Below are 26,319 nucleotides of genomic sequence, written 5' to 3' on the forward strand. Positions count from 1 at the left end.
GAACGACTCGCCGTGTGAGGCAGCTGCCCGGCTAGCACGGCCGCCCCTGCAGCCCGGCCCGGGGCGGCGGCGAGCGGAGCGGGGCGGGGCGGGGCGGGGGCGCCAGCTCAGCGCGGCGCAGGGCGGGCCATGGCGGTGGGGCTGGAGGAGGCCTTCGGGGCGGCGGGGGAGTTCGGCGGCGGGCAGCGGCGCCTCACCGCGCTCCTGGTGCTGCTGCAGGTGAGGCGGGGGCGGCGGGGCCGCTCTTCCGTGTTCTCCGGTTTTTGTGAGTTAGCGTGGGGACGCTTGTGGTCCGCTCGCCTCCTCCCTCCCGCGGCGGGGCGGGACGGACGGGAGCCGGGGGGGGGCCCTGCCCCGGGCCCCGCCGCCTGAGGCGCCCGGCAGCGGGACGGGGCCGCCGGGCACCCTGACCCGCCGGGCGGCTGCAGGTGGCGGGGGCATCCCTCTGGGAGGCGCGGCCGGGCCCGGGCGGCGGCCCCTCGGCCTCCCAGCCCCTTCCTTCCCCCGGGCCCGGCCCCTCCGGGCAGCCGCCCCTGCGGCGGAGCGCAGAGCGGGGCCCCCGCCCCGTCACGGGCCCGGCGGCGGCCGCTCGGAGCCCCGCTCGCTGCCGCGGCCCTCTCCGAAAGGATTCGGGGGGTTCCTCCCTTCTGCCAGCGGCTCTGCAAACCTCGCCTCACTGCTCTCTCCCGTCCTTGACTTTTCCAAGCTTATGGCCCGTTTGCCTTATTTCTACGCACACCTTCCACTTCTGAAGAGTGCTTCTGCCGAGGGGAAGGAAATGGAGTCTAACCGCAGCAACTTTTTTTTTTTTTTTTAATTTTTTTCTCCTTTTTTTGTGAAAAGCGGTATGCAGGCTGCTGTCTTTAAATAGCATCTACACCCCCGCATGCAAACATTTATCTCTTTCGCTTGCTTAGGTTCTTCATAACAGGTCTCTTCCTGCTAGCGCAGTTCCGCGTTTCGAATTAAAACCCTGTTGGGAGGGAGGGAGATCGTGCTGATCGCAGGTTTTCCTTTATAACTTGCTTCTACAAGAAGGGCCAAGGTAAGCATGGGATAAAACGGCACGTTAAAACGTGGTCCAGCCAGATCCACCACCCAAAGACTTGAAGGGAGCCTTCCTAGGTTCAGAACTTTTCCATCAGTGGTCACGTGCTTGAAAATCACTCATACTTGGATATGCTTAAGGGTAGTGGTATTTTAAGTTAGAAAAAATAAATCACACGCAAACCCCAGAAGGGATTCAAAACATATTGAAGCCCATATTGATGAATACATATTCCCATAAGGGTTTCCTTATGAAAATCTTTAAATCTTTTTTTATTCTTGCACATTCTAGTTTTCCTAATGATCAGGTTAAGATTTCAGTTTCTGCAATGGAAAGAACTAGCAGAGACTTTTAAAAATGTGATCCTAGATGTCCTTTTTTTCTGCGCCAGGGGAGGTTTAGACTGGAAATTAGGAAAAATTTCTTCATGGAAAGGGTGGTCAAGCATTGGAACAGGCTGCCCAGAGAAGTGTGGAGTCGCCGTCCCTGGAAGTGTTCAAAAAATGGGCAGATGTGGCACTTGGGGACATGGTTTAGTCTAGTCTACCCTTGATTGGTTTAGTGTGGACTTGGTAGTGTAGGTTAATGGTTGGACTGGATGATCTTAAAGGTCTTTTCCAACCTAAACGGTTCTATGATTCTTTTTTTGTTTTGACTTGTCACTACAGGTTATATGCTTTGAGTATAGTAAGTACATTTTTTTTTTAATAATAGTAATAATCTTGGTCTAAGGGTTAGATCTCAGCTATGAAACTATGATGAAGTTCTTAATATCTTCCTTTCCTGTGCCTGGCTACAAGACAGCAAGAACAAACCGAACAACTTTGCAACAGGGAGGAGGGTGGCAGGATGAAGCTTTCGCTGACAGCGCACCAGTATCCCTGGAGCGGTGCCCACCGCTCCCAGCTGCCTCGACGATCACGCCTGGGCATTTAAACACAGTAGACTGATTGCGCTTTGCTTGTGATGCTGGGTAATGGGAAATTGTTAACAGTTTAATGAAAAGCTTACAGTATTCCATCAGGTCTCCTTGGGATTGGTTAGGGTAAATGATTGTGTCTTTATTTTAAGGTATATGTGGCTTGTCAGTCGATGCTTATTGTGCTTGTGGGAGCTGTGCCTGAGTATCATATAGACCGAGAAGGAATTCCATCGAGCAGAGCTGAGCTTGCCAAGCATATCCATTTTGCAGACAACTTCACGTCTATAGTAACTGAGGCAAGTACTTCCGCCGCACCTAACCATTTCTTCTTTTCTTGGGATTTATCAGGACGTGGCACTTGTAAAAGCTGAGCAGGGCTTAGCGTAATGTTTTCCTTATGCTATTAAACAACTATTGGAACCTGCCTATCTGGCTCTTTATTATTATATTTAAATCTGAAAGTATATGATTAAATTATTAGTTTAGCTTTCCTACTGTAAATATAATATTTATTAGTTTAACTTAAACTTTATTTGTTTTGATTTTCTTTGCCTTCAGATGTTTTAGAAGGTCATTACTAATGAAGAATGATCATTTAACTGCAGTTTATAGTTCTGGAATTTAGGATGTACTCCTCCTAATGTCAGTTTTCTACCAGCAAAAGGTTCAATTTGTCGTGTCTGCACAATCTGCTGTGCCTGTAAGCTTTACCACGAGTTGTGTTAGTTTCTCACAGAAGATACATCTTAAAGATTAAAAGTAGTAAGAAAATGACACTCATGCACCACATGCCTGGGTATTTTAATGTGTGGCAAGAGTGGGAGATGGAACAGATTGAAATTTGCTGAGTGGGACAGAAGCTTGACCCTTCATCCTCACGCCTTGTGAATTCCATGCAAAAGGCTGCGTTTGCTTTTTGCTAGTCCCTGGGCTGCAGTCACTCGGGCAAGCGCGAGTGACCCAAGCATCGCTGCCAGTGCCAGGAAAAAAAGACTGTGTGGGTGGCTTGGCTTGTCACGTGAACTGTCAGAGTTCTGCTGATTGAATTCTTGGAGCGGTTGTCAGTACACAGAAAGGGTGATCAAGCATTGGAACAGGCTGCCCAGATTGGTGGTGGAGTCACCATCCCTGGAAGAGTTCAAAAAACGGGTAGATGTGGCACTCTGGGACATGGTTCAGTGGGCATGGGGGTTTTGGGTTGGTGATTGGAATTATTATCTCAGAGGTCCTTTCCAATCTTAATGATTCCTAGTTTTTACTTTCATTATAAATGATCCAGCCACCAAGCCAGGAGGGGTGGGGTTGCTACTCTCCCCTTAATTGGTTTGGTGGTGGACTTGGTAGTGTAGGTTAATGGTTAGACTGGATGATCTTAAAGGTCTTTTCCAACCTGAAGATTCTAAACTCATGTAAGACAGGTTAGCACGTGGTGTGGCCGGTGCCAAGTTTTTGCTTCCTTCCCATTATCCCAAATGTGACTGTGTAATGTTTCTCTTGGAAGAATGTAGTGACTAGACATAAGAAGGAATGATGCAATATTGGATCATACCCTCTGTCAGAAACAGATTTGTTTGATTAGCCTGTTTTCCAAGATGACCCTTCAGTTTCAGACTCAGCAGGATGCGTGATACGGGGTAGTGCTTAATTTATAATTGGAAATCAGCAAATTTTAACTAATACTGTGTTTTTAAATGTAGAAGTCAGCATCCCTATAATTCTCAAGACCTATCAAAACAAATTTATGTTCCTGTTCATTTCAGTAACTTTATTCTAAGATTTTTTAAAAATTATATTGTTAACAGTCTTTTCATGGAATCTTTAGATGCTAGCCAATGTTTTGCTGTATGCTAGCAGTCTAGTAACTAAATCAAACTGCCATGTGGATTTAAAGAGCTGAGAGGATGTCTGTTTTGGTGATAACAAAATTGGCAACGGTTTTGTTGGCAAGCTACAGTTAATTTTGAGAAATATTTAACAAGTTCCTTTTGTGCAAATCAAGTAGATAGACACATTCTTTTAAAAGTTTTATTCTTCACAGATTATTATATCAGACTTGTTAAAATATGAGTATCTTTAAGTGACACGCTAAGCAGCACAAGTAACAGTTTGCAAAGGCAATCTTTTCTTTTGCTCTGTCCTGAGAGAGGAGGCTGCTTTTGTAAAGTTTATTTCCCTTATTTTGGTGATGGAGCTTAAACTGTAAATACTTTCAGTTCTGTTCTGGTTCAACAGGGGCACTGTTCTGCTCTGGAGCTCAACAAAACTTCAGAGCAGCTCTTCAGTTCTGCTTCAAGAACTAATCATTGTAATGAGTTTTGGCGTTAACTAAGACTTTGTAAATAATAGCTCAGGCTTGGTTCATGGAAAATACAGCTGTTAGAATTGCTTCTTGGTCTGGCATCAACTCAGTCCCCTGCTTTATTTAACAAGGGATGATGCTTAGGAAGGTGAGTTGAGGAATGCCTTACATTTGGTGTAGAAAGGGTCCTTTACCTTTGAGAAGTTGATTTTTACAACCGTATCCAGGAGCATAAAGTTGTTTTGTCTCTTGTATCAACCTTGAAACACTCTGCAGATGAGAACTGGGGGCTTGAAATTTGTATGCTGTGGAGCGCTAGCACGGAGAAGAAGGATCTACGCCAGCAGTGCTCTGTGCCTTGGAGAGCACATGCTGTGATATTTTTATACTTGAAGTTTCCTGAGGATTCGTGCCCAGGAATATTTCATTGCTGAAGTCTCCTCAGAAAGTTAAGAGAGCATAAGTTTCGGGGCTACATCTTTATCCAGTGTAGTAGAGTAGAATCTGCTACCCAGCGGGGTATAGTAGAAACCAGCTGCAAATGCCGCTGCACAGGAGTTTCACCTTCCCAGAGTATCCTAGAGTCCCCCAAAACCCTGAAGTGCTGGAACACTGGGTACGTTGGACTAAAGGAGGCGTTCTGTGAACGCCTGAAGTCTTCTCCTGCTCCCGCAACCTGCGTCTTGCAGGCTGCTGGATGAGTGGAGCACAGGTAACTGGTGGGTTACTGGGTGGATGGAGCCATGTCTTCTTCTCTGTGCTTTGCCACTACGTGAGTTCAGATTGAGTAAAAGCACGTTTCTTGAGATTGCTATAGTTGAAAGTTTCAGTAAATTCCTAATATCCTTTGAGGATCCCTATTAATTCAAGGCAGACACTTCAGGGCTGAGGTCCCAGTATGTGGTATTGGATTTTGGTCAGGGGTCTCTTCCCTCAGGCTTGCTTTTTTTTTTTTTTTTGTTTAAATCTTCTACTTCTTAAAAAAAGCATATGGGATGAGGGTTCTTCTTCCTTTCCCCAAAGGACATACTGCACATGTCATTTAAAAAGTCAGCATGACACTCATCCACTTTTTTGAAAGTAAATTTTCCAGTAAATACACTGGGAGTTATTTGAAATAATTATTAAAGGTTTCTTTGGCTAAGGCTTTGCACTGAATTAGTTAAATTCTTTTCCTGGAAAATCACTTAGAATTTTCTGATTGCCATTCTTCCCCAAGTTCATGATGTCAGTGATGTTTGTAATCTCCACAGTGCGTTTCTATGAGTGTCGATTCTCCTTGTTTGTAGCGAGGGGCCGCACAAGCTGCCTGTATGCCTTGCCCCGTCAGGAAATAGCATAAGTTTCATTCCGAGTTTCATTCTGATTTCAACCCACTGTCAGTTTGTTTTCTTCTCTTCTGACAATGTTTGATTATGCTGCCTCGGTTTAGCTTTTGGTTGAGGTAGAAAGCACATTTTATAAAGAAACACATCATTTGTTTCTGACTTCTGTGTGATTGTAAATGCATGAGCACAAGAAGATACTAAACTATCAATGAGCAGTCAATAAGTAGGTCGTAGAGTTTTTATAAAACAAGGACGTCTTTCCATAATCCCTTCTTGCTTCTCTTCAACAATTCAACGTGTGTATGAGGAGGAAGGGCACCAGGGATTTCTCACGGTTCAGGAAGCGTAGCTGCACAGTGTTAACTCTCTACGTGCTGCAATAGCGCAGATGCTTTATTCTTGTTAATGAATAATTTTTATTAGCTGTTCATTGAAATAGCTAGGCTTGTTCAATACTGAAATGGCTAAGCTGTTAACAATTCAGACTTTCCTTGTTTTAATAACTTAAGATAAGTTGCCTTGTCAAAGCTTCAAATTGGAGTGCAACTAATTATACTTATCAAGTTGAAAGCTTATAATATATTATAATGAAATTTCTTGGGGGAGAGAAAGTAGAGATGTGAGAGCCTGTTAGGAAAAAAAATTGCTACTGTTGGCTTACCTGTCAAACTTTGAAGAAAACTTTTAATTGGATATAAAGCAAGAAGTAGGAAATGGCAAGAAAAGACTTTTGGTAGATTTTTAGTATTTTTGAGGAAGCTAGCAACCTGGTGTTAATACTTTTACCAATAAGGAGATTCTTTTTCCGACAGTGGTACCTAGTCGAACAAGAAGCCTACAAAGTGAGCCTTGCATCATCCCTATTTTTTGCTGGATTGCTTATTGGAAATATCACCTTTGGCCCTTTGTCAGATAAACTGGGCAGGAAACCAGTGTATATCTCAGGTAAGTTTGTTAAAAGGTTTTTCTTAAGCATTCTACGTGGATAACAACATCTCTTTCTTTTCTGCCTGTGGGCCACCCTGCCCGGAGGCTGCCCTTGGCCGCGCTGCTGCATCAGTGTTAGGGAGTCGATGATCTGTATAAGGATGTCACTTGGAGTAGGGCAGCGCTAATGTTCGTTAGTGTGAGCGTGCTGTGGCAGCACAGCGGTCACCGGAATACCAATGGGAGATGAAAAATAACCTGGTTTTGCTACGACTATCACTGTCTGAGCACAGTGTTCCACACATTGCCTGACCATGTTGTCTGCAATAAAAATAATTTGCTTTTTGGGGAGGGAGGGGGTGGGGGAGAATGATTTACCTAAACATCTTTAGAGTGGGTAACTCATGTCCTGGTGTTTTGTTTACCGGCTGCGTTTGCAGCCACAGGGTCCTTTTGTTTAATGACAGCGTTGTCTGAAGGAAGCATCACCTTTGGTATTGCAGGCCTCAAGTGTGTGACTTGAAGATGGTTGTAATTTTCATACGGTGTGACTTCAGAAAGCTAAATGTGAGAGACTAGAGGCAAGAGTACTGTAGACTGCTCATTACACTCAGTAACTAGCTGTGCTCCCTGCCTTTCTTCTGAATTCAAGCTCCATGGCATAAGTACTGATTACATTTTATTCTCTCTCTACAGGTCTATTTTTTGATGTCGTTTTTGGGTACGTCACAGCATTAGCTCCAAATTATGACATATTTGCAGTTTCACGGTTTTTTGTTGGAATTGTGAATGGTGGAATGGCTCTTGTGTCTTTTGTCCTAACCCAAGAATATGTAGGAAAATCATTTTGGTCATTTACAGGTGGGATTTGGGAATATTTAATCATTATTGCTGTGCCACATATTGTTCTGACTGTCAATACCTTACGTTTTAAATTCTCGTTTGTACCAAGTGAAGTCAGTTTGTAGCGTAAGTCAAATAAGTGTGATGTGATTCATCCAAGTTCTAATTTCTGTGGGAAAGGTGCCTGAATGAGGAAGATGGGATCGCATTTGATAAATAGCAAACCTGAGGTTTTAAAATTGATACATTGATTCCTAAAATTTCCCAATTTGTCCGCTGCATTACATTTTAAAAAAAAAAAAAAAAAAGGATCTGTTTCGGCAGATCCTGTCAACTTCTGAAAGATATTGTATAGTATCTTGGGAAGGTATTCTTGAAAGTGTTCTTTGAAGTTTCCCTGCGCCACAAAATGACTCGGTGCCTGGACAGTGGTTTTTTTCCACTGCTGACTGTGCTGACCATCCAGTATTTTTAAATGTCGTTTTTCGTATGTCACTGCCAAGACTTAAAATAAATTCAACACTTGCATGTCAATCTGTTGCAAAGCTGGAGTAGCTCAGACTGTAACGCCTTTTTGGCTAGTGCAACATGGGGAAAAACTTGGTCCAAATGCTGACTGGCTGTGGCTGTGAGCATATTTCTCTCTCCCTCTCATTTCTTCAGTTGCCTCATTCCACTGTTTTTCTTATTTCTTCTCTGGACTCCTGGGGATGTGCGAGGCAGTTGTGGTTTAGTGATAGCTTTCCACTTCTTTTTTTTTTTTTTTTAAGTACTGAATTTTCTTCTTCTCCCGGGTTCACTTTTTTGACTCACGCCCTTTCTCTCTCTCCTTCCCCCTTGCCCTGTTGTCTATCTCTGCTCTTCCCAGCCTTTCTCCCTGCAGGGCCAGCCTCCCGACGGACCGAAGAGACAGTCCCCGTTTCCTGCCGCTTGTTGCTCTCGGTGCTTTATTCTAGTTCTGCTCAGCTGTTGAGACAGAGGTGCTGAACACCTGGTCAGGGGCTGAAGGAGAGGGAGCTGCTGGATGCAGCTCGGCAGTGTTAAAGAAGCTCTCCTGGGTGCTGGCAGTCAGCTGGGCTTTGTGGGCGATAGCGGAGAGTTTCTGGGTTAGTACAAGATCCGCTGTGTTTGTCTGTGGAGGGTTTGTTGTTAGGCTTTTGGAGTTCAAGTTGACCCCCTATTTTTAATGTTTTTATTTATGCTTGTTCATCAGAAGTCTGCTGTAATAAACCTCTGACTTGCAGCTGTTTTTGTACTGAACTCAGCCCTTGTACTTTTATAACTTCCAATTTCTGTTCCAGCCTGCCACCTCTGTTCAAGGTTACCTTAAGAGACCTAAATAAATCACTCATTCTTAACACTTCCCCTTCCTGTGCTCAGGTTTTCTTTTTAGTCTGTAGGTTCCTGTTAATTTCTTGCTCTCTCCTATGTACCACCCTTTATTTTTGAAAGGGGCTGGGGGAAAACCCCAAACCCCCCATATATTATACAAAGTTATTCTTCACTGGGATTGCATAATATACTTAAGCCAGCTGCTTCACAAGTGCTGTAAAGATACCTCATAAAATTATTATTTTACTTAGGTATATCATGGGCTAGGAATTTCAGGCTTCTGCTTAAGAATTTTCTTTTTTCTTTTGCCAATGTTTTCTGTAGTCACCGTTTTGGTCTTGTATTTTCAGGTTCGTTAACTAATTTGACATTTGCAGTTGGCATTGCTGTTTATGCTTTACTGGGTTACTGTGTCAGAGAATGGCGCTACCTTGCCTTGGTGTCGAATACTCTAGGAGTCATCTTCCTCCTTCTTTCTTTGTAAGTGGTTCACGTACAATAGAGTGAAAAGAAAAAATATGCAGTAATTTAACAGTTACTTTTTCTTGTCATCGTTCAAGAGAGTGGTATAAACAAGGATGACATTTTCCTGTACCGTTTTGTGAACCAAGCAAGAGAAAAATCATATTGTGAGGGAAGAACTGGTTTTAAATGAAGCAGAAGGTCAGGGTTGCCCAGAAGACAAGCTTGTGTTTCTGCATGCTGTTAGAGTTGTGGTGGCCAGCGTTGCAAAGAGCAGCTGTGTGCCAGCTGTTCAATAAAACTTGATTACAAATCTGCTTGGGGAAGGGAAGGCCTGCCAGAGGCTGTGAGCTGGAGCGTCAGCCAGGAACACTGCTTTCTGCCAAGGAAGGGCTTCAGCGCTGGAGAAGTTTTGGAAGTGATCCTAGAGGGATTTTAGAGTTGCTTTTCGTGAGACACATGCATGCAAAGGGAAATAAGTGAGAGCACTTGGAATTGCCTTTTTAGCGTGATACGCTATGTATCTGCTCGCTTTGAGGTCCCTTGTGTCTGTTCCTAGCACTACTGTGCTTGGGTGCTCCTATTTAGAATTCCTACATGGACTTTATCATAAAAATGATTATGAAATGCATCGGTATTTAAGGAATTAAAAGTGCTAGCTTTGTCTGGCCTGTGTTGTTACAAAATAGTCTTCTACCGTACCAAGTAATACACCTTTGTATACTATTGATCACTAGTTAAATCTGTAGAGGAAATAAAAGAATTGGTGTAGTAGGTTGTCTACACATTAATACAGGGAATGTCTAGCATACAGCATAGAGAAAAACCACTTGATTTTTATTTCAATAATTTTATTTGATGTCAATTATTTTTTAGATAGATCTGCTCTTGAAGTAAGTTCTGTAAAAGAGCACACACCCACCCCCCACTGCCCCCCTCCCCTCACCTCCCCTTTCCTGTTGTCAAGAAAGACAAAGCCTCTGGGCTGAGGAAAGAAGTTCCGCATAATATATTTTCCTCTCTGGTGTTGTGTTTCTAATGGAAATAGGATTACTTTCCCCAAATGCTAAAAATACTGGGATCCTCTGAAGTAGTGAAAGTTTAATTTGGTTGTAGGATGTATGTCTCTGTTAAGAGTACCAGAGAAAATAAAGGTTCGGTTAAAAAGATTCCATTCTTTATTTTATGGCTTGTGTAAAAGCAGCAGTACACTCTACAACCTGAAAAAAAACACGAATCATGAACTGAGGTTGTGGTAAGCAAGGATATTCTGGTTATGCTTGGGAATAAGAGATTTAAAACTTATGTGGGCAGTGATGAGCTGGTACTAGAGCCTGACTAGTAATTCCCCAGTAAGGTTTCTTTCCTTTTCTCTCCACTCCAACTCAGAGGCCTTCCCATAATGGAGAAGCTTGAAATAAACTTTGTCAAAACAAAGTTTTGTCTGGCCTGTTCAGATATTTGGGATTTGAGAGGCTTCCTGGATAATGCTTGTGTAGTGTTTCCTAAGAAGTCAGTTCAGCAGAAGTCAAGATTTAGATTTAAACTTCTCTAACGTGACTAAGTGCTTTGTCAGGCATCTCCAACAGTCCTGCTGTAAGGTTAACGGTATTATTATTATTGGTGTACGTGGAATCTCATATGCAGAACAGTGCAAATAGAATGTTTTTTGAATTTTGTATTGGTACTCTTTTTAGGTATTGATTTGCAAAATGGAAAGATTGACTTTAGTGCTTGTGTTCACAGGAATGAACTCGTCGTCATTGATTTTTCTGTTCTTTCCTGTTAGTATGCTCCCAGAATCACCACGATGGCTGTATTCCCAAGGGAAAACAGCAGAAGCTGAAGATGTGTTGCAATATATTGCCCTTGGTAATGGAAAAGAGAGATTAAATCTAAAACTAAAACCAAGTGCAGGAACTTTGAGAAAGCATGAATTGGCACCTGGTATCCTGAACTTAGTAAAACATCCGGTCCTTCGGTGGCGAACCATCGTACTGATGTACATCTGGTATGTAGTAACAAGATGCTGAGATGCTGTGAATGAATCGGACACGAGGAAGCAATTAAGGTTTTCATCCTTTTCTTTTAAAAATTCTGTCCTCAAAAACTAAATCATAACTTTGTCAGTTGACGGCAGACAACAATAATCTAAACTGATGTGTTGTAAAGTTGATGTTTCATTGTTATTGCTGTTGTGTTTTATTTTCAGTGTGTTGCTTAGAAACTGCTTCAAAACCTACTAAGAAATAGTCTGGTGAGAACATAGTATTTACACTGAGTGAAATGGGAAGCTGAAGCAGAAATTACTGAGAGGGTGTGTATTTGAACCAGTCTTAGGAAGAAAAGGAATACATGGATTAGGCAACAGTAGAGATCTGGAGTAAGAATAAGCATTAGGAGCCCAAAAGCACATTACACAGGTTCAGCGGAGGCAAACTCTGGGCAAGATAAAATACAGATTGCATAGATTTATATTAGGTGCTGTCTTGAAAAGTGGTACAACTTGGAAAAAGTCACCCCGAAGCGCAGGAAGATGTAACGTAATATATTAGCGATAAATGGTAGGGCAGAGGGAACCCCTGGGGTGGGGAGGGTGTTGGGTTGGTTGGTAGACCAGCAGCGGTTGCAAATTGGCTTGAGCTAAAATCTGTTGGAGGAACAGCTATTTTCCAAAATGCCAGGAACAAGTTTTCCCTTTAAAGTTCAATGTCATTTGAGACGATTGTCAGGATGTCGATGAGAAAAATCAGTGGTTTGATGTGTGGAGTAAGCAGAGATGTGCAGGATGTGGGAGAAGTGGCAGGAACACCTTTGCTAAGTAGGACCTTTCCCGAAGCGTCTTAAACTCTTCGGTTGCTGGTAGGTAAATGTAAGTAATTACGGTGATGAGAAATTACACAAAGGCATTCCTACCTTCTGGAAGAAGAGGTCGCAGCACTGTTTCTGTCTCGAACCCTGCTAAGATGCAGTGCACGGAGCTGTCAGTGTCACAGTGCTTGTCGCCCAGCTCCTTGTGCTCTTGCTCACCCTCGCTGTGACTGACAGAGGACGTACTGCTCCCTGGATCAGGCAAAACTTCCCTTTTTTACATCGCTTGGCCTAGATTCTGCTTGGGCAGTAACGGAGCGACTAGGTGTCGTGGTTTAGCCCCAGCCAGCAGCTCAGCACCACGCAGCCGCTCGCTCACTCCCCCTGCCCCGATGGGATGGGGGGGAGAATCGGAGGAGTAAGAGTGAGAAACACTCCTGGGGTGAGATAAGAACAGTTTAATAATTGAAATAAAGTCAAATAGTAATGCTAATAGTAACAGTATAATAATGAGAATAATAATAATGATATACAAAGCAAGTGATGCACAATGCAATCGCTCACCACCCGCCGACCGATACCCAGCCAGTTCCCGAGCAGCGATCGCTGCTCCCTGGCCAACCCCCCCCAGTTTCTATACTGCCCATGACGCCATATGGTATGGAATAGCCCTTGGGGCAGTTTGGATCAACTCTTCTGGCTGTGCCCCCTCCCAGTTTCTTGTGCACGTGGCAGAGCGTGGGAAGCTGAAAAGTCCTTGACTGGCATAAGCAGTACTGAGCAACAACTAAACCATCAGTGTGTTATCAACATTCTTCTCCTGCTAAATCCAAACCACAGCACTGTGCCTGCTACTAGGAAGAAAATTAACTCTATCCCAGCCGAAACCAGGACACTAGGGAATAAAAATAGGCAAAATGTCTTCGTAATACCTGGTGGCCTTTCCAGCCCCGTGTTGTGTTTTGTGGGGCGGGGATGTGGGGGCTCGGTTCTTTCCAAGGGAAGCGATAATAGGTTTGTTGGGGAAGCCTTCCCTAGGTTTGGGGCAGACGCTGTGTTAAGCAATGGATGTACATATAATTTTCTTTCATAGGATTGCTTTGCAACAGTTAAGCATCAGCTGCTTACAGTTAAGCTTATTAGAATTGCTGAATAACCTAGGAAAAAACCCAAGCTCATAGAAAATTCTGAAAGTTATTATATAAGCACTTGTTTTCTTTCAAGAAGTTACTTTGTTTAATTAAATAGGAACTGTTCTCTTTGCCTTGATTCCCTTTTGGGGGGAAATAAGAGTTTTCTTCCTAGCATGTAACTCAATATAGCTAATCCATAAGTCAGCATAATTTACCTTTTAAACACTTTATTAGAGCTAAAGACTAGTTACGTGAGTAATACAACTTTTCTGGTTATTTTTAGGTACGTCTGCAGCTTTGTGTACTATGGGCTAACTTTAAATGCTGGTGAATTAAGAGGAAATCTGTATTTAAATGTGGCTCTTTCTGGTCTTGTAGAGGTTCCAGCATTTCCTCTTTGCATGTTTTTTATTGAGAAATCCTGGTAAGAAAAACTTCTTATTTCCTCGTTTTCTGCATATATTTGTAGTTAGCCTAGAAAAATATTAACATTTTTCTCAGTAAGATACTTCACTGTTTTTTGTAAACAGTGTTGATTCTTTGGGGATTTACTCTGCTGCAGGGGTTTCTGCAGTTGATACAGAAATGGGACTCCAGTTTTCTACATCTTCTCTTTTTTAGTTTTGTTCACCTTTTGAATTACTAGACATGAGCTTTTCAATGATTCGTGTTGTTAAAAAAAAGTTTGGTCTTTATGGAAAAAATGTGAGCAGCCTAGTTAAGTATCTGTAGCTTACATACATCTCTTACATATTTTATTCAGAATGACTTGTTTTTGTACTGCCTACCAACCGCAGTTGCAAGCAGTTTTCAGCATTGTTCATTTTTACTTAAACTTTTCAGAGAGAACTTTGAAGTGAGAGCTGTTCAGTTTTCATTAAGGCACGAATGATCGACGTCTGTTTATTTTTATACATTTTTCAGTGTATTTGGAGGCCATCCTTTATGTGGGTACTTGCTTCCAAAGGCTGAACAGTCTGGCAACACAGAGCTACTCAGGGTTTCATGTAACCTTCAGTTTGAGTATCTTTGTAATGATACTTTGGTCTCATTGAGGTCAGTGGCAAAAATCCCATTTTCTTTAGTCAGGTGGTGATGTCACCTTTTGGGGTTTTTGGGCAGTAAAAAGCTGTCAGCTCGGTCAGGCTAAAAAGCAAAACAACCAGCCAACCTTCACCTCAAGCCCAAGAAGCCTGAGTCAAGGACATGCATTTAAACCACAAACTGCACAAGTGCTTTTCTGCATTTGTTTTTTCCATTGTAATTTGTCAAACTAATTGCAAATTTCAAGCTTTTGGTTTCCTGAAGTAAGGATATGTGTAGTTTTAGGTGCTTAATGCAAAACAGAATATGACAAGCCAGCTGCTCTGTTTTCATTCCGTTTTAGTGAGCGGTATCCTTTAAAGTATAGCTTTTTTGTTGCAAAAATATTTAGAAGATTTTAAAAACTAGTATTGTATGTTTGTTATAGACAAACTGTAGTTCTGCTAGTATGGGGAAGTTGTTAGAAATAGCTGTGAGAGTTCGTAAAGTAACAAGCATGTATAGTATTTCTACGTGCCTGCAAACTGTTACTAAGGATATCTTTATTTGCGGTCCTTTGCAAATAATTATGAAATATTTAAGCATGGCAGATGTGGAGATGAGCTGGTGATTTTCTATCCTGTCATCTTTTATTTTAAAACACTAGGCAGTAGAAATAGCCTTTGCTTATTTCCATGTGTACATTATTAGACAGAGAAGCATACAAAATACTTTTACTGTGTGTCACAACTGCATTATTTATGCAAAGTTGTAGAAGAGAAATACAGATTAGGAAGCATTAGAATTACATTTTCTTGACCAATATTAATTTGATCTTTGTGTGTATGCACCGTAATACCCTTCTGGTGACAGGGCCCATTGCCTTGCTCAGTACAGAGAGGTCTGAGTTGTTGTTGCTAAAGTTGGTGGGTTCTTCTCAAGGCTACAAATTCAACAGTTTAAAAATCAAAACTTGGCTAGAAATAGGAAAGCTTTTGTGGGAGGACTTCAGTACACAGAACTAGGAAAATAATGCAAGATTTGAAGCACTTACCAAGGTACAATAGATTTATAACTGTTATTAATGCTGCTATGTATTTAAGTTGGTATTTTGCAGACAAATTAAAAAAATACTGAAGGACATTGTTTCCATCTTTATCTGGGTGCTCTTTTCCTTCTAGGTCTGGAAGACGTAAAACTATGACATGTTTTCTGATATTTGCAGGATTTGCCTGTATATTCACCATGTTTTTGCCAAGTGCTGGTAAGTATGTACTGCTGCTAAAGTAGATGTTTGTTAATTTGGATAAAAGCTGACAAAACAACTTAGTAAATATTTTGTGACAGAGTATATCAGGTCCTAAAGCCCTGTCCATTTATACCTCTCTTTCTCTGTCTCTTCCTTCTGGGGGTGGTCAGGGAGCCACGGTGTTGTCTATATTGCTTTTAACTTCTTGCTGGCATAATTTGACCCTGTTAATCGACTTAAGTGTCGTGGTTTAGCCCCAGCCAGCAGCTCAGCACCACGCAGCCGCTCGCTCACTCCCCCTGCCCTGGTGGGATTGGGGAGAGAATTGGAGGAGTAAGAGTGAGAAACACTCCTGGGGTGAGATAAGAACAGTTTAATTATTGAAATAAAGGAAAATAGGAATGATGATAATAACAATATAATAATAATAATATCCAAAGCAAGTGATGCCCAATGCAATTGCTCACCACCCGCCGACCGATACCCAGCCAGTCCCTGAGCAGCGATCGCTGCTCCCTGGCCCACCCCCCCCAGTTTCTATACTGCCCATGATGCCATATGGTATGGAATGGCCCTTGGGGCAGTTTGGATCAACTATTCTGGCTGTGCCCCCTCCCAGCTTCTTGTGCCCCTGGCAGAGCATGGGAAGCTGAAAAGTCCTTGACCCGCATAAGCAGTACTTAGCAACAACTAAACCATCAGTGTGTTATCAAAATTCTTCTCCTACTAAATCCAAACCACAGCACTGTGCCAGCTGCTAGGAAGAAAATTAACTCTATCCCAGCCGAAACCAGGTCAGTAAGTTTGTCTGACTACAAGCCATTGGCTCTTTGAAGGTCAGACCAAGCTATCACATTCTGCCTCAAATACTAATACTGCATTAATTTATCACTTAAGCAGTTTACCTTAAAATACTGGATTTAGTAGCCAGACTGCCGTGTAGTGGAATGTTACTTTGACTGGATCTTGACAGTGTGAGGTGCCAAACTTAATTTTACAGTTATTTTGGTGACATGTAATACTTACAGAAATAGCAACTGAAATTTTCCTGAATTAGAAGCTTAATTCATCGCTAAAAAACCCCAAACCACTAAAGCTTAAAAAAAAAAAATATATATTTTGTACTTGAAAATTAGAAATGGAAGTCAGAATTGCAATATGGGAGCCATAGGGATGGCAAGAAACTTGCTGCCTTTCTCAGTCTCATGCTGTGTATTGCTGCACTATGCAGCTGTGAGGACAGTTCATCATAACAGTGGAGTATCATCAAATACATTTCTCATCTCAAAAGATGTGTTTTTTCTAACATTGTCAGTGACATTCACATGTTTGGTTTTGTATTTTCACTTTTCTTTCCATTTCAAGTACAGTTTTTCTGTACTAGTATTTATCTTGAGCTACTGAAAACTTATGTTATAGGACACTAACAAATAGAAGTGGCTGCTCTCTGCTTGTATTTTTCTTAATATTGCTTCAGTAGAAATGTTTTAGCTTTAACAGTGTTTTGACCCAGGAGCACCAGCGATGTGATTACAAGGTAGCCTTCTATAGGTTCTGTTTACCCTTAACAGTTATAAATGCTGTTTGGCATCCGTTTCGGATTGATCTCATAAAAGTCTCGGGAAGAAAAACAGAGAGAGAGAAAATACCCCATAATCCTATTTGTCATGCTTGTGTTAATTCAAGTCCTCAGATGTTCTGTTGCTCCTTTTATTGAGACTGTTTCTTCCTTTGTTCCAACAAGTTTGCTCTTTCTGCTTCTTTTTATATATTTTACAACAGTGTAAGAAAAGTAGTAGTGACTAATCAGGATAGAGTAATAATTCCCGAAGAGTTGCTAAATTTCAGGAAATCTTCTGCCTTTCCCAGCTGAGTTGACTTTAATCCCATTAAAACATCTTACTTTCCACCGTGGTAAGAGTAAAGCTGGTTCTTGGCCCAGAGTGGTCTGTGTCAGTTAAGTAGAAAGAAATGCAGCTTCAAGCATGATGAAGATGAGTCACTTTGCTGGATGAAACGAGGGTTGTTGCATCTCTAATCTGCGCCTCCTGTTACTAAGGAGAACACTTCTTAACGTTTGTCTAAGGCTGCATTCTTCAGAGTGATTGACAAGAGCCTTGATTTTATTACAAGGGATTTAAGATTTTAATGAGATACTGGGCGCTTGCCTCTCATGTCTGTAACCTTCACTCGATTTCTAAATAACTCTGCTAACTTGCGAATGAGAATCTGATCCAAGTCATCTCCCCTGTGGAATAAGCCAAGAACATTTCAGTTATTAAAGATGTGCACTGAATTTGAGACTAAAAAGCTCTCAATGGTTAATTAAAAACTGATATATCCCTCAGCTCCCTCTTTCTTTATCGCTTAGAACTCATCAATTAATTTGTGTGAGTGTCAGATTGGAAGATGGTGAGGGAGAGTGGCAGTGGAGGGCAAATGGAGCTGTAATATCATTTTCTTTGAAAAGCTGCTGTAAGGCACCAAGATGTCTTCTGCATTTTGTGTCTGCTTTATACTACGGCAAGCAAAGGAGGCTTGTAGTCCTAGGGGTAACTAGATTTTAACTTCCATTTAGATTTATCTGCTTGTGCTGAACACATAATAACTTTTTGTGACAGTCATTGATATGATTTCCACTGAAGAACTCTTAGAACTTGATAAATCATAGGAATAGAAACTCTTGACAATGAACTTATAGAATCATAGAATGCTTTGGGTTGGAAGAGACCTTCAGAGATCATCGAGCCCAACCCCCCTGCAGTAAGCAGGGATTGAACCTGTGAACTTGGCATTATTAAGGAAGGAAAATTTGCAGTTCTTTAAATCAATTGTCTCAGCTTTTGTTAATGTGGGTTATTTCCTTTTGTTGAGAACTAACCTTTCTTGGTGCATGTTTTTTCTGAAGTAAATTTAAAGATTCCTTTTGTTTCGAAAGTACTGTTTAAGTGAACTTTTACTTATGAAGATGACAGCCAGAAGGTGAATCTAGATAACGGCACTGCAAATGAGACTTGATGGCAGTGATGGCAATCAGAACTCATAACTCCTGTTCTAGAAGCTCTTAAACATCAGCACTGTTTGTTACTGTTTTCCCCTGTTTCACTGCCCTAAATTCAACAGATTAATTAGTGGAAGATTATTCCTTATCAATAAAACTCAAGTGCATTCATTTAGTAAGAACGTACAACTTTGCCTTTTACCAAAATTTGAAACGTTGCCCTGAATGTACTGTTTCAGGCGGAATTGTGTGCAGACCGCTGCTACGGGATGTTCAGGCGAAAGGGTGTTAGACAGAATATAATAGAAGTCTTAAAGATCCTGCATGGGCGTGCTTGGCTGGACCCAGTGAACGACCTATAAATGGTCACAGAATCCTCATAGGAGAAAGTGCATTCCTGCTTAATAGGGTTATAGTTTATATATGTAAAGAAAGTAATGGACTTTTCTTCAAGAATTGCTTAAAATACGTTCCAAGACTCCAAGGAAAATATAATGACTATGTCTGGACTTGCTTACCCAGGGAAGCTGATGTGCAGTGAATTTCCAGCGTGCTTCTAATCCCACAGTAACTCCCCACGTGGCCAGCCTTCAGCCTCCCCTGAGGGAGGCAACCTGGAGAAGACGGGGCTCTTTAAATTCACTCCTGAGCTTCTGAGTGCTAATTTCTCCGTCTAGACAGACTCTTCCTTCTCTTTTGATAGCAAGCCAAAACTTCCCAAGTGCACTAATGCTAAATATCTACTATATAGAGATGCAGTGTTCAATTTAAGTCTCCCTGGGAGAAAACCAGCAAGTTTTAAAACACGTTGGAGAACTACGAATCTCTTTCATCGCTTCACATTTGGTGATGGAAGGAAAAAGGATGTCCCGGCTTTCTGACAGCATCCAGCAGGGCTCTGAGGACCTGGTTCACACCTTTGCATCTGGCAACTGTGTGTAATATTCCAGTTCTTACTGAGCAAAAGGAGAACTTGGATGAAAACGTTGCATCTGTTTTGCACGAATTGCAGAAATAACTGCAAAAATGCATCACGCTTAAAGAAACTAAATCAAGTTTCTGGATTTCAGTTTACATACATATGAATTTGTGCTTCAGCTGAAATAGAATCTGACTTGATCAGATGAACAGGACTGAAAATACTCAAGGGCAAAATTAAAAGAAAAGCAATTGAGAAGCAATCAGGCTTTCCAAATGCTTGATCAACATCATTTGATCCAAACCGAAACGTGCTGAACTCAGCGCTAAGGAAGAGAACCTGAAATACAGCTAGTCAGAGCATTTGTTCTTTTTTCAAGCTTAAAAAATTACATTAAATTTTCTTTTTATTAAAGAGGGTGGTGCAAACATAACCATATCCAAAATCGGGATAACGAAAGCCAGGTTTCTTTTGGACTTTAAAAGAACCACGCTTTGGTTTAACCAGCTAAAGACTGTCTATTAGTAAACTGGGCTGCATTAGCATTTGGTCTTTCCAATTACAGAGCTGCTGCATTTTAAGTCCCAACAGGATGTCCGCAGGGAGCAAATAAGCTGTTGAGGTGAATCAAGTTTTATGGTTTTAATCGAATAAATTAGTCAAGGAGGTTGTATTGTCCGTGCTCATCAAAAGGTGTAGTTACTGGGTAAGGTATTCTGACTGCAGAGCTGGAAGTGTTATCCCTTCCTTCTAGAGCTGTGACAGCTTTACACTCTCCCCCAAAAATGGGGCAGATTTTCTTGGTCCTAAATATAATTTTATGTATCTATTCTTATGCTGCCTCTTAGAATGATGGGAAGAACTGAGATAACTGCTTCTGTGCTTGTAGTCGAAAAATGTATAGATAAAACACCATTTTTGTGTGACAGCCTCCTAAAGAGGGCTGGATGTTTTCAACACTGTGTAAAAAGAGTAAGAAAACAGACTATTTATGCTTACAGCTTATTTTCTCTTTCCTGAAAGGTCTGCTCCTCAGTCCCACTTTGTTAGCTTTGTGTGGAAAAATGATGGTCAGTGCCGCTTTCAACATCGTGTATATTTACACATCCGAACTATACCCAACAGTACTGAGGTAATTTAACAGAGCTTCTGGGTAAATGAAAATGCTTTTCATGCGCAGCGATACTGATTGCTGGTGTGTTTTAATATTTATCTGCGATTATTTTTACCTGAAATATCAACATGAGTTCTTTCTGTAATTAAGGCAGCTTGCCAGGGCTTGAAAGTGCTTCTCCTATTAGTCACATGTTTTGCACCAACGCGCTTTCCTGGGCTGTTTGTGGCAACTTCTACTACATCTGAATCCAAAATAAAAACACGAAAACCAGCTTCTTACACTGCAATGCTAGGTGCCATATTTCTCATTTCTACTATGGATTTTGGGAGTAAAATTACAGGCTGGAAAACCAAACGTAATGATGCGATGGAAGTGTATGCTAACTTAATTATAAATATAGACTATGCAGTAAGGACTATTTCCAGTCCTTCTGTATACTTCTGTCTCCCATATGATTATGCTTTGCCTCCTGAGAAACAAGTGCTTTTCTAGATCTTTGTTATTTAATTAAATATTCATAATGCAACTAATTTTAGTAGTTTCTGTATGACAGTAATTTGCTTCACACCATTTAATTCATGAACAAGTGGGCTAAAACCCTGGTTTATTTTTCATAGTTCTCGCCAACACTTTGTGAGGTCACTCTCTCTCCTGTTGTCCCAAGATAAACCTGAGATAGGAAAATGCAATACCACACAGCCCTCTTCTTCTTGCCCCCGTCTTGGTTTCATGTGGGTTTCCGAATGGTACTCAAAGTGTGTATCCAGAATGTGAGCCGTATTGCACTAGTTGCTCAAGAATAGCAACTACAAAACTACTGCAGAAATTGAGCCCTCTGTTGAGAGAGCCAGGGAAGTTGAAAGCTGGCGTGGAGTAGGAAGGCATCTTGGCTGGTAGATGTGTCCTGTAGCACTGTAGAGGTAATTATGATGGTGACATAAATCACCTGATTCCAGGACACTGAGGGCTTTTGGGGTGGGGGCGGAAATGTGGGTGACTCCTTGAATTGACTTTTTTTTTTTTCTTTCAAGCGTCACAATTTCCCATATGTTATAGAGGCATAAAAGTTAGACTGTGAACACAGTTTTTGCAGTAAAACTTATGAGGATGGAGGTGGATTGACTGTTTCTAGATCCTCTGTGTGTGATTCTTGTTAAAGGTTTAGGTTTAATATGCAAGTCCCAAGCACGCTGACTGAAATTGGATGTGGGGTTATGTTTACATTCTCCCTGTCTAAACTTTTGTGTTCTTTAAGATCTCTTTTTCTAGTGGGTGGTTTTGGGGTTTTTTGTTTTCCTGTCTCCTCTGCTTTTCTGGAGTTGAGGATCAAGAGAATTAAATCTGAAAATGTTTTCATTTCTCAGCTTTTCCTTGTTTCACTGTGTTTTCGTGTTTCATGTTACCCTGTCTTCCAGAGTCCTGTTGATGTTTGGTGCCAAGTATGTGACAGCTCATACGTAGCAGGAATTACTGGAGTGTCTCTGTTTGAAACTGTGATTAGGAAGATTTAAAAAAAAAAAAAAAAAAAAAAAATCAAGTACAGTGCTACTTCATTTGAGAATCTGTGCTAATATTCTGGCAGAAAAGTAACTATACGTGTCAAAGATACAGACTGCCAGGGGAGAAACTGTAAGAGTAAAGATAGTTTAGAAAATTATCAACTTTATTAGACAACTCGTGATTAACAATATGGCAAACTATTACGTTAAACCATATGAAAATTCCTCACGTGACAACGTACGCATTTAAGTTGTTTGACATCTCTTTGGCGCTTTAATTGCAAATATCACAGTTTATGCAAGAAAAGCAGGGATGGGCAAGTGTTTCATTTACAGCAAAGCGTCAGCACCATCTGGTGGTCTTTGCAAATGCAAAGCTGAGTGGTGATCCTGGCGGGGCTCTGGCAGCGGGGCTTAGCCCTCCCCTGTGATAAGCCACTTACCGTTCAAAGGCAAACCCCTCCTCTCAAGAAACTCTTTTTTTCTTTCTTTTTTTTTTTTTTCCCAGTGGGATGCTTTGCAGAAAAATTAAATGTCTGCACTATTACTGCTCCTGATTTAAACCTACCTATTACTCTAAGCACGAGGACTGTTACGCGTATTTTTTTAAGTTAATTGGTACATGGAGGAATGACAACTACACCTCATGCTAGATATGGGGAGGTGCTGCAGGCTGGGGAGTGCATACGTGCTTTGGGCTTTTTTCCTTTCTGATGTGTCTTTAAAATACCTGCTGGGGAACAAAAAAGTTAACAATAGAAAAAATCACTGCTGTTGCATTTTGGACAAAAAGGAAGGTTGGCTTTGGAAATGAAATGTAATCATAGCTGTAGTAATACAGATGTAAAAACAAACATGTGTTTTAATGAGAAAATGGTTGGAAAATGGTGGCATCCTTGTATGGGATGGGTGGAATCAGTGGGGGCCATTGGACTCTCTAGGGTAGCATTGGAAAGCTTATTTGCTTATTTTCATATTGGGGAAACTATTGTCTTTTCACTTACGTCAGTGGTGGTAGGTAAGTTTGTCCTTCTTTAAAATACTTGCCCTTTTGATCTCTGGCTTTCTTTGCAAGGAACTCCCCGTAATTCCTCCTGCTGAACAACGATCCTTGGTGAGCGTTAGTGAAATCCCAGAGCTGCCGGTGCCAGCAGCAGAGAAGCTTTTGCATTCGTGCAGGGCTGTACCCGACTCGGCGGGCAGCGCAGCGAGGGCAGTGCCGCGCGGGACCTGCCGTTTGCCAGGCAGCTGCCGCGGCACTAATTGGCTTGAGCAAAGCCCTGGGCTCATGTGATTACCCGGGTTGTAGAGCTATTTTGGCTGGTATTAGCTCAGCGCTGTGCTCCGTGGGGTGGTGGGAGCGTGTGCAGTCAGTCAGGTTTAGTAGGTCTTCTAGTGAGCCTGGTAAAACCGGGGCAGTAAGGTAGGACGGGCGGTGGGTGGTCAGCTACCGGCAGTGCAGCACCTCAAGAATACTTACTAATAGTTCTTGGGCAATAATGCGTTTTTCCTCTTGGATACCATGACGTGGTTGTGCATAACCCAAACTCTGTTGAATTCTGAATTAAAGATATCCTAAAGTCTTTTAACAACTGCTTTCATTTTGCATTGGAATTGAAATGACACAATTTGCATTTCGGCTCACCTTTTGCCCTGCTCCCTCTCAGCATCAAAAAAGAAGCCAGCAAACCTCTGGATATGGACGGGCTGAGGGGCTGCGGGAAGGCTGCTTCTGAATGAATGGCTCACACACAGGCTGGTGTCTCATCTGCTCAGGGATTTTGTTGACAGGGGAGGTGCTTGGCCTTGCCTTGTGGGTTTTGGGTCGATATTGCCTCAATGTGAGGAAGCGTGGGTTGCTATTTTCCTTTTCCCAAGAGGACCTGATGAGAGAAAAGGCTGCTGTGTCTGTTTATTTTTACACCAAAGTCCCTGGCTTCTCATCAGCTCCTTCCATCATCCGTTTCCCTTAACCTGTGCAAAAGGCCATTAGGAAGGGATGTGCAGGTGGGTAGTTTTGGCATGCTAGTGACCCACATCACCTCTGCTTGTCACCTTTAATCCTGTCACTGTCTTCCTCTCTTCGGAGGAGGAAAAGGAAACGGGGTGAGCAGGAGCAGCTCGGCTCAGTGGTGTGACCGAGGATGATGATGAATGAGAGGAAGCAGCCGAGAGAGGGGGAAGAGAAGGGCCACCGCGAGCTGGTTCGTGCTGTCTCACCGATGACTGGTGCCAGGGGCAGTCTCTGAAGGGGCTGTTAAATACCATATTTAGGAGAGATACAGGGATGGAAGATTTTTGCATTTGATCAGGAAATGAAAGACACTGAGGATTTTTGTAACTTTCTTTGGCGAGGATCCTGCTGTTCAACCCATGCTTTAATTATCACGGTCTAGATGAGATTGTTTTAAACTTGTCTGAAAATGGAAGGGAGCGCAGAATTCAGCAGCCCTTCCAGTGATGCATCTGGCCAGATGTTTTCAAGCTTTGCACTGGCAAATAGTTATTTTTCTGTTTGGAGGTAAGCGGTGACTTCTCATCTGTGTGACCTGAGGTGGCAGAAGAGAGGCTGCTGCCGATGGCCTGAGCTGGAGAGAGCATTCAGGATCTTCTCTCTGAAGATCCTGCCAAACGTTGATATCATTCCCCATCCAGCACAGGGATGTCAAATTAAATTGCCCTATATGGGAGGTTGGAAAACCTCTCGCTTGTTCAAACTTTTGTGAAGGATTGCACAACGGGGTGGTTTTGCTAGGGTTTGGAAGGGTGTGATTTAATCTGCTAGCAGCTCGTTGTAGAAAATCTTTGGAGTACTGCTGGGGGTCTTTATGCTCCCCCCCCCCCTTTTTTTTTTAATGAAGACTATTGATAACTTCAAAAGAAAAAAAAGAATATAAGTTGGTTCTGACAGTGCCACCACGTGTTCATGCCCGATTCAGTTGTGTATTCTGAAACTACAAATCTTTCATCCTTTGTTTGAAACAGAAATGCTGGCTTGGGTGTCTGTTCCATGTCTTGCAGATTTGGGGGCATTTTGGCTCCATTTGTGCCATCTATGGTAAGATTATTTTCTACTTCTTACGTAACTCAGATTTATTAAATTCTCTCAAAAGCACTTTGCTGATTTTGGTGCTACATATGCCTATATTCCTTGGAAAAAAAATCGGTTTTGTGAAAAAATTAAATACCATTCACTCAATTTCAAGAATTAATGAACAAGATGTTTAAAAATACCTAGTATTTTATCCTTTTTGGAAATAATCTAATGTTCTGTGTTGTGTTAAGATTTCATCTGTTAGTGAAACGATTGTCATATAATGCATTTGGTACTGCTAAGCCTCACTCAGTACGTGAGATTTTAGGCACGTAAACAAAAGTTTTCATATGAAGCTGTTTCTGTGAAATGACATTTATTGGGTTTCTTTGTTCTACCAGTATATGGAAAATTGTACAAATTGCTGGAGTGAAAAGCGTAGTCTTCTGGCTTTGACTGCAGTTCATATGGATCATATATTTTAAGAGCAGGAAACAATGCTGGGTTTTTACTATGGATTTTTAATTTTAGAAATCTCTTAGTCCTTCTGTACCGTTTGTGGTGTTTGGAATCAGCGGACTGTCAGCGGGATTCCTGACTCTCCTTCTGCCAGAAACACTAAATAAGCCAATTGCTGAGAGCATTGAAGATCTCCAGAGTCCCAAATACCAAGTGCTTAAAACCGAAGAGGCAGAGTAATATTTTTTTTTACTGTAATTTTGTATTATTTTCCCCTTTATCTTATGCGAGCCGTGATTTAGTGCATATTGCTCGGATTGTGCATGAATGAATGTGTGCATGAAGTTTTTAAAGTCATCTTTCTCTCGCATTCAGTGGAGACTAAAGTTATCCTTTGGCTCTTAAAGGCGAAAAGGCTAAGAGCTTTCACCTATATGTATTAAATGATATGTAAATGAATACTGCTTTGTTTCCTTAAAGGAAAACAAATTTTAGAAAGGCAGTCTGAAATAACTGGGGACAATACATTCAGCAACATGTGCTTTTACAGTAAAACAACTAGGCATATTTTTCATATAATGGATTGTGCCTTTTTGTCGTGTTTTTGTAGTGGAACATAATCTAAAATGAATATATATCTGAGGAAGTGTTTTATCCTTCATTAGTCTCCCAGGCTAGAGCCATTTAAAGTGTTTTCCTCTTGTTAAAATGGAAAAAAAAGAATAATTTTTGAGCTTTTCAAATATCATTTCACTTCTGATTTTTAAAAAAAAATCAATGAATTCTGGTTTTCACATTTAATATTAGCCTATAAAATAGGACAAGAAAAATAAGACATGTAAACTGTTTTTCAGTAATTATTTTTCTTCTGTCTGACAGGCAAACCAGTTAGAAGAAAACACTTAAGTTTCAG

General features: G+C 41.6%; 1 protein-coding gene across 1 annotated transcript; it reads left to right on the forward strand.

The window, feature by feature from the left end:
* Positions 1–129: 129 nt before the first annotated feature.
* Positions 130–26,319, forward strand: LOC104032845 (solute carrier family 22 member 15-like). The gene is made up of 13 exons (XM_075717763.1): positions 130–219; positions 2,120–2,266; positions 6,410–6,542; positions 7,221–7,385; positions 9,050–9,179; positions 10,363–10,416; positions 10,951–11,172; positions 13,389–13,529; positions 15,310–15,392; positions 20,321–20,429; positions 24,899–24,971; positions 25,479–25,642; positions 26,286–26,319. Exons 1-13 carry the CDS (start codon positions 130–132, stop codon positions 26,296–26,298), a joined length of 1,524 nt encoding a protein of 507 aa, XP_075573878.1. The 3' UTR covers positions 26,299–26,319.

The sequence above is a fragment of the Pelecanus crispus genome, chromosome 10 (genome assembly GCF_030463565.1).
Source record: "Pelecanus crispus isolate bPelCri1 chromosome 10, bPelCri1.pri, whole genome shotgun sequence".
Classification (NCBI taxonomy): domain Eukaryota; kingdom Metazoa; phylum Chordata; class Aves; order Pelecaniformes; family Pelecanidae; genus Pelecanus; species Pelecanus crispus.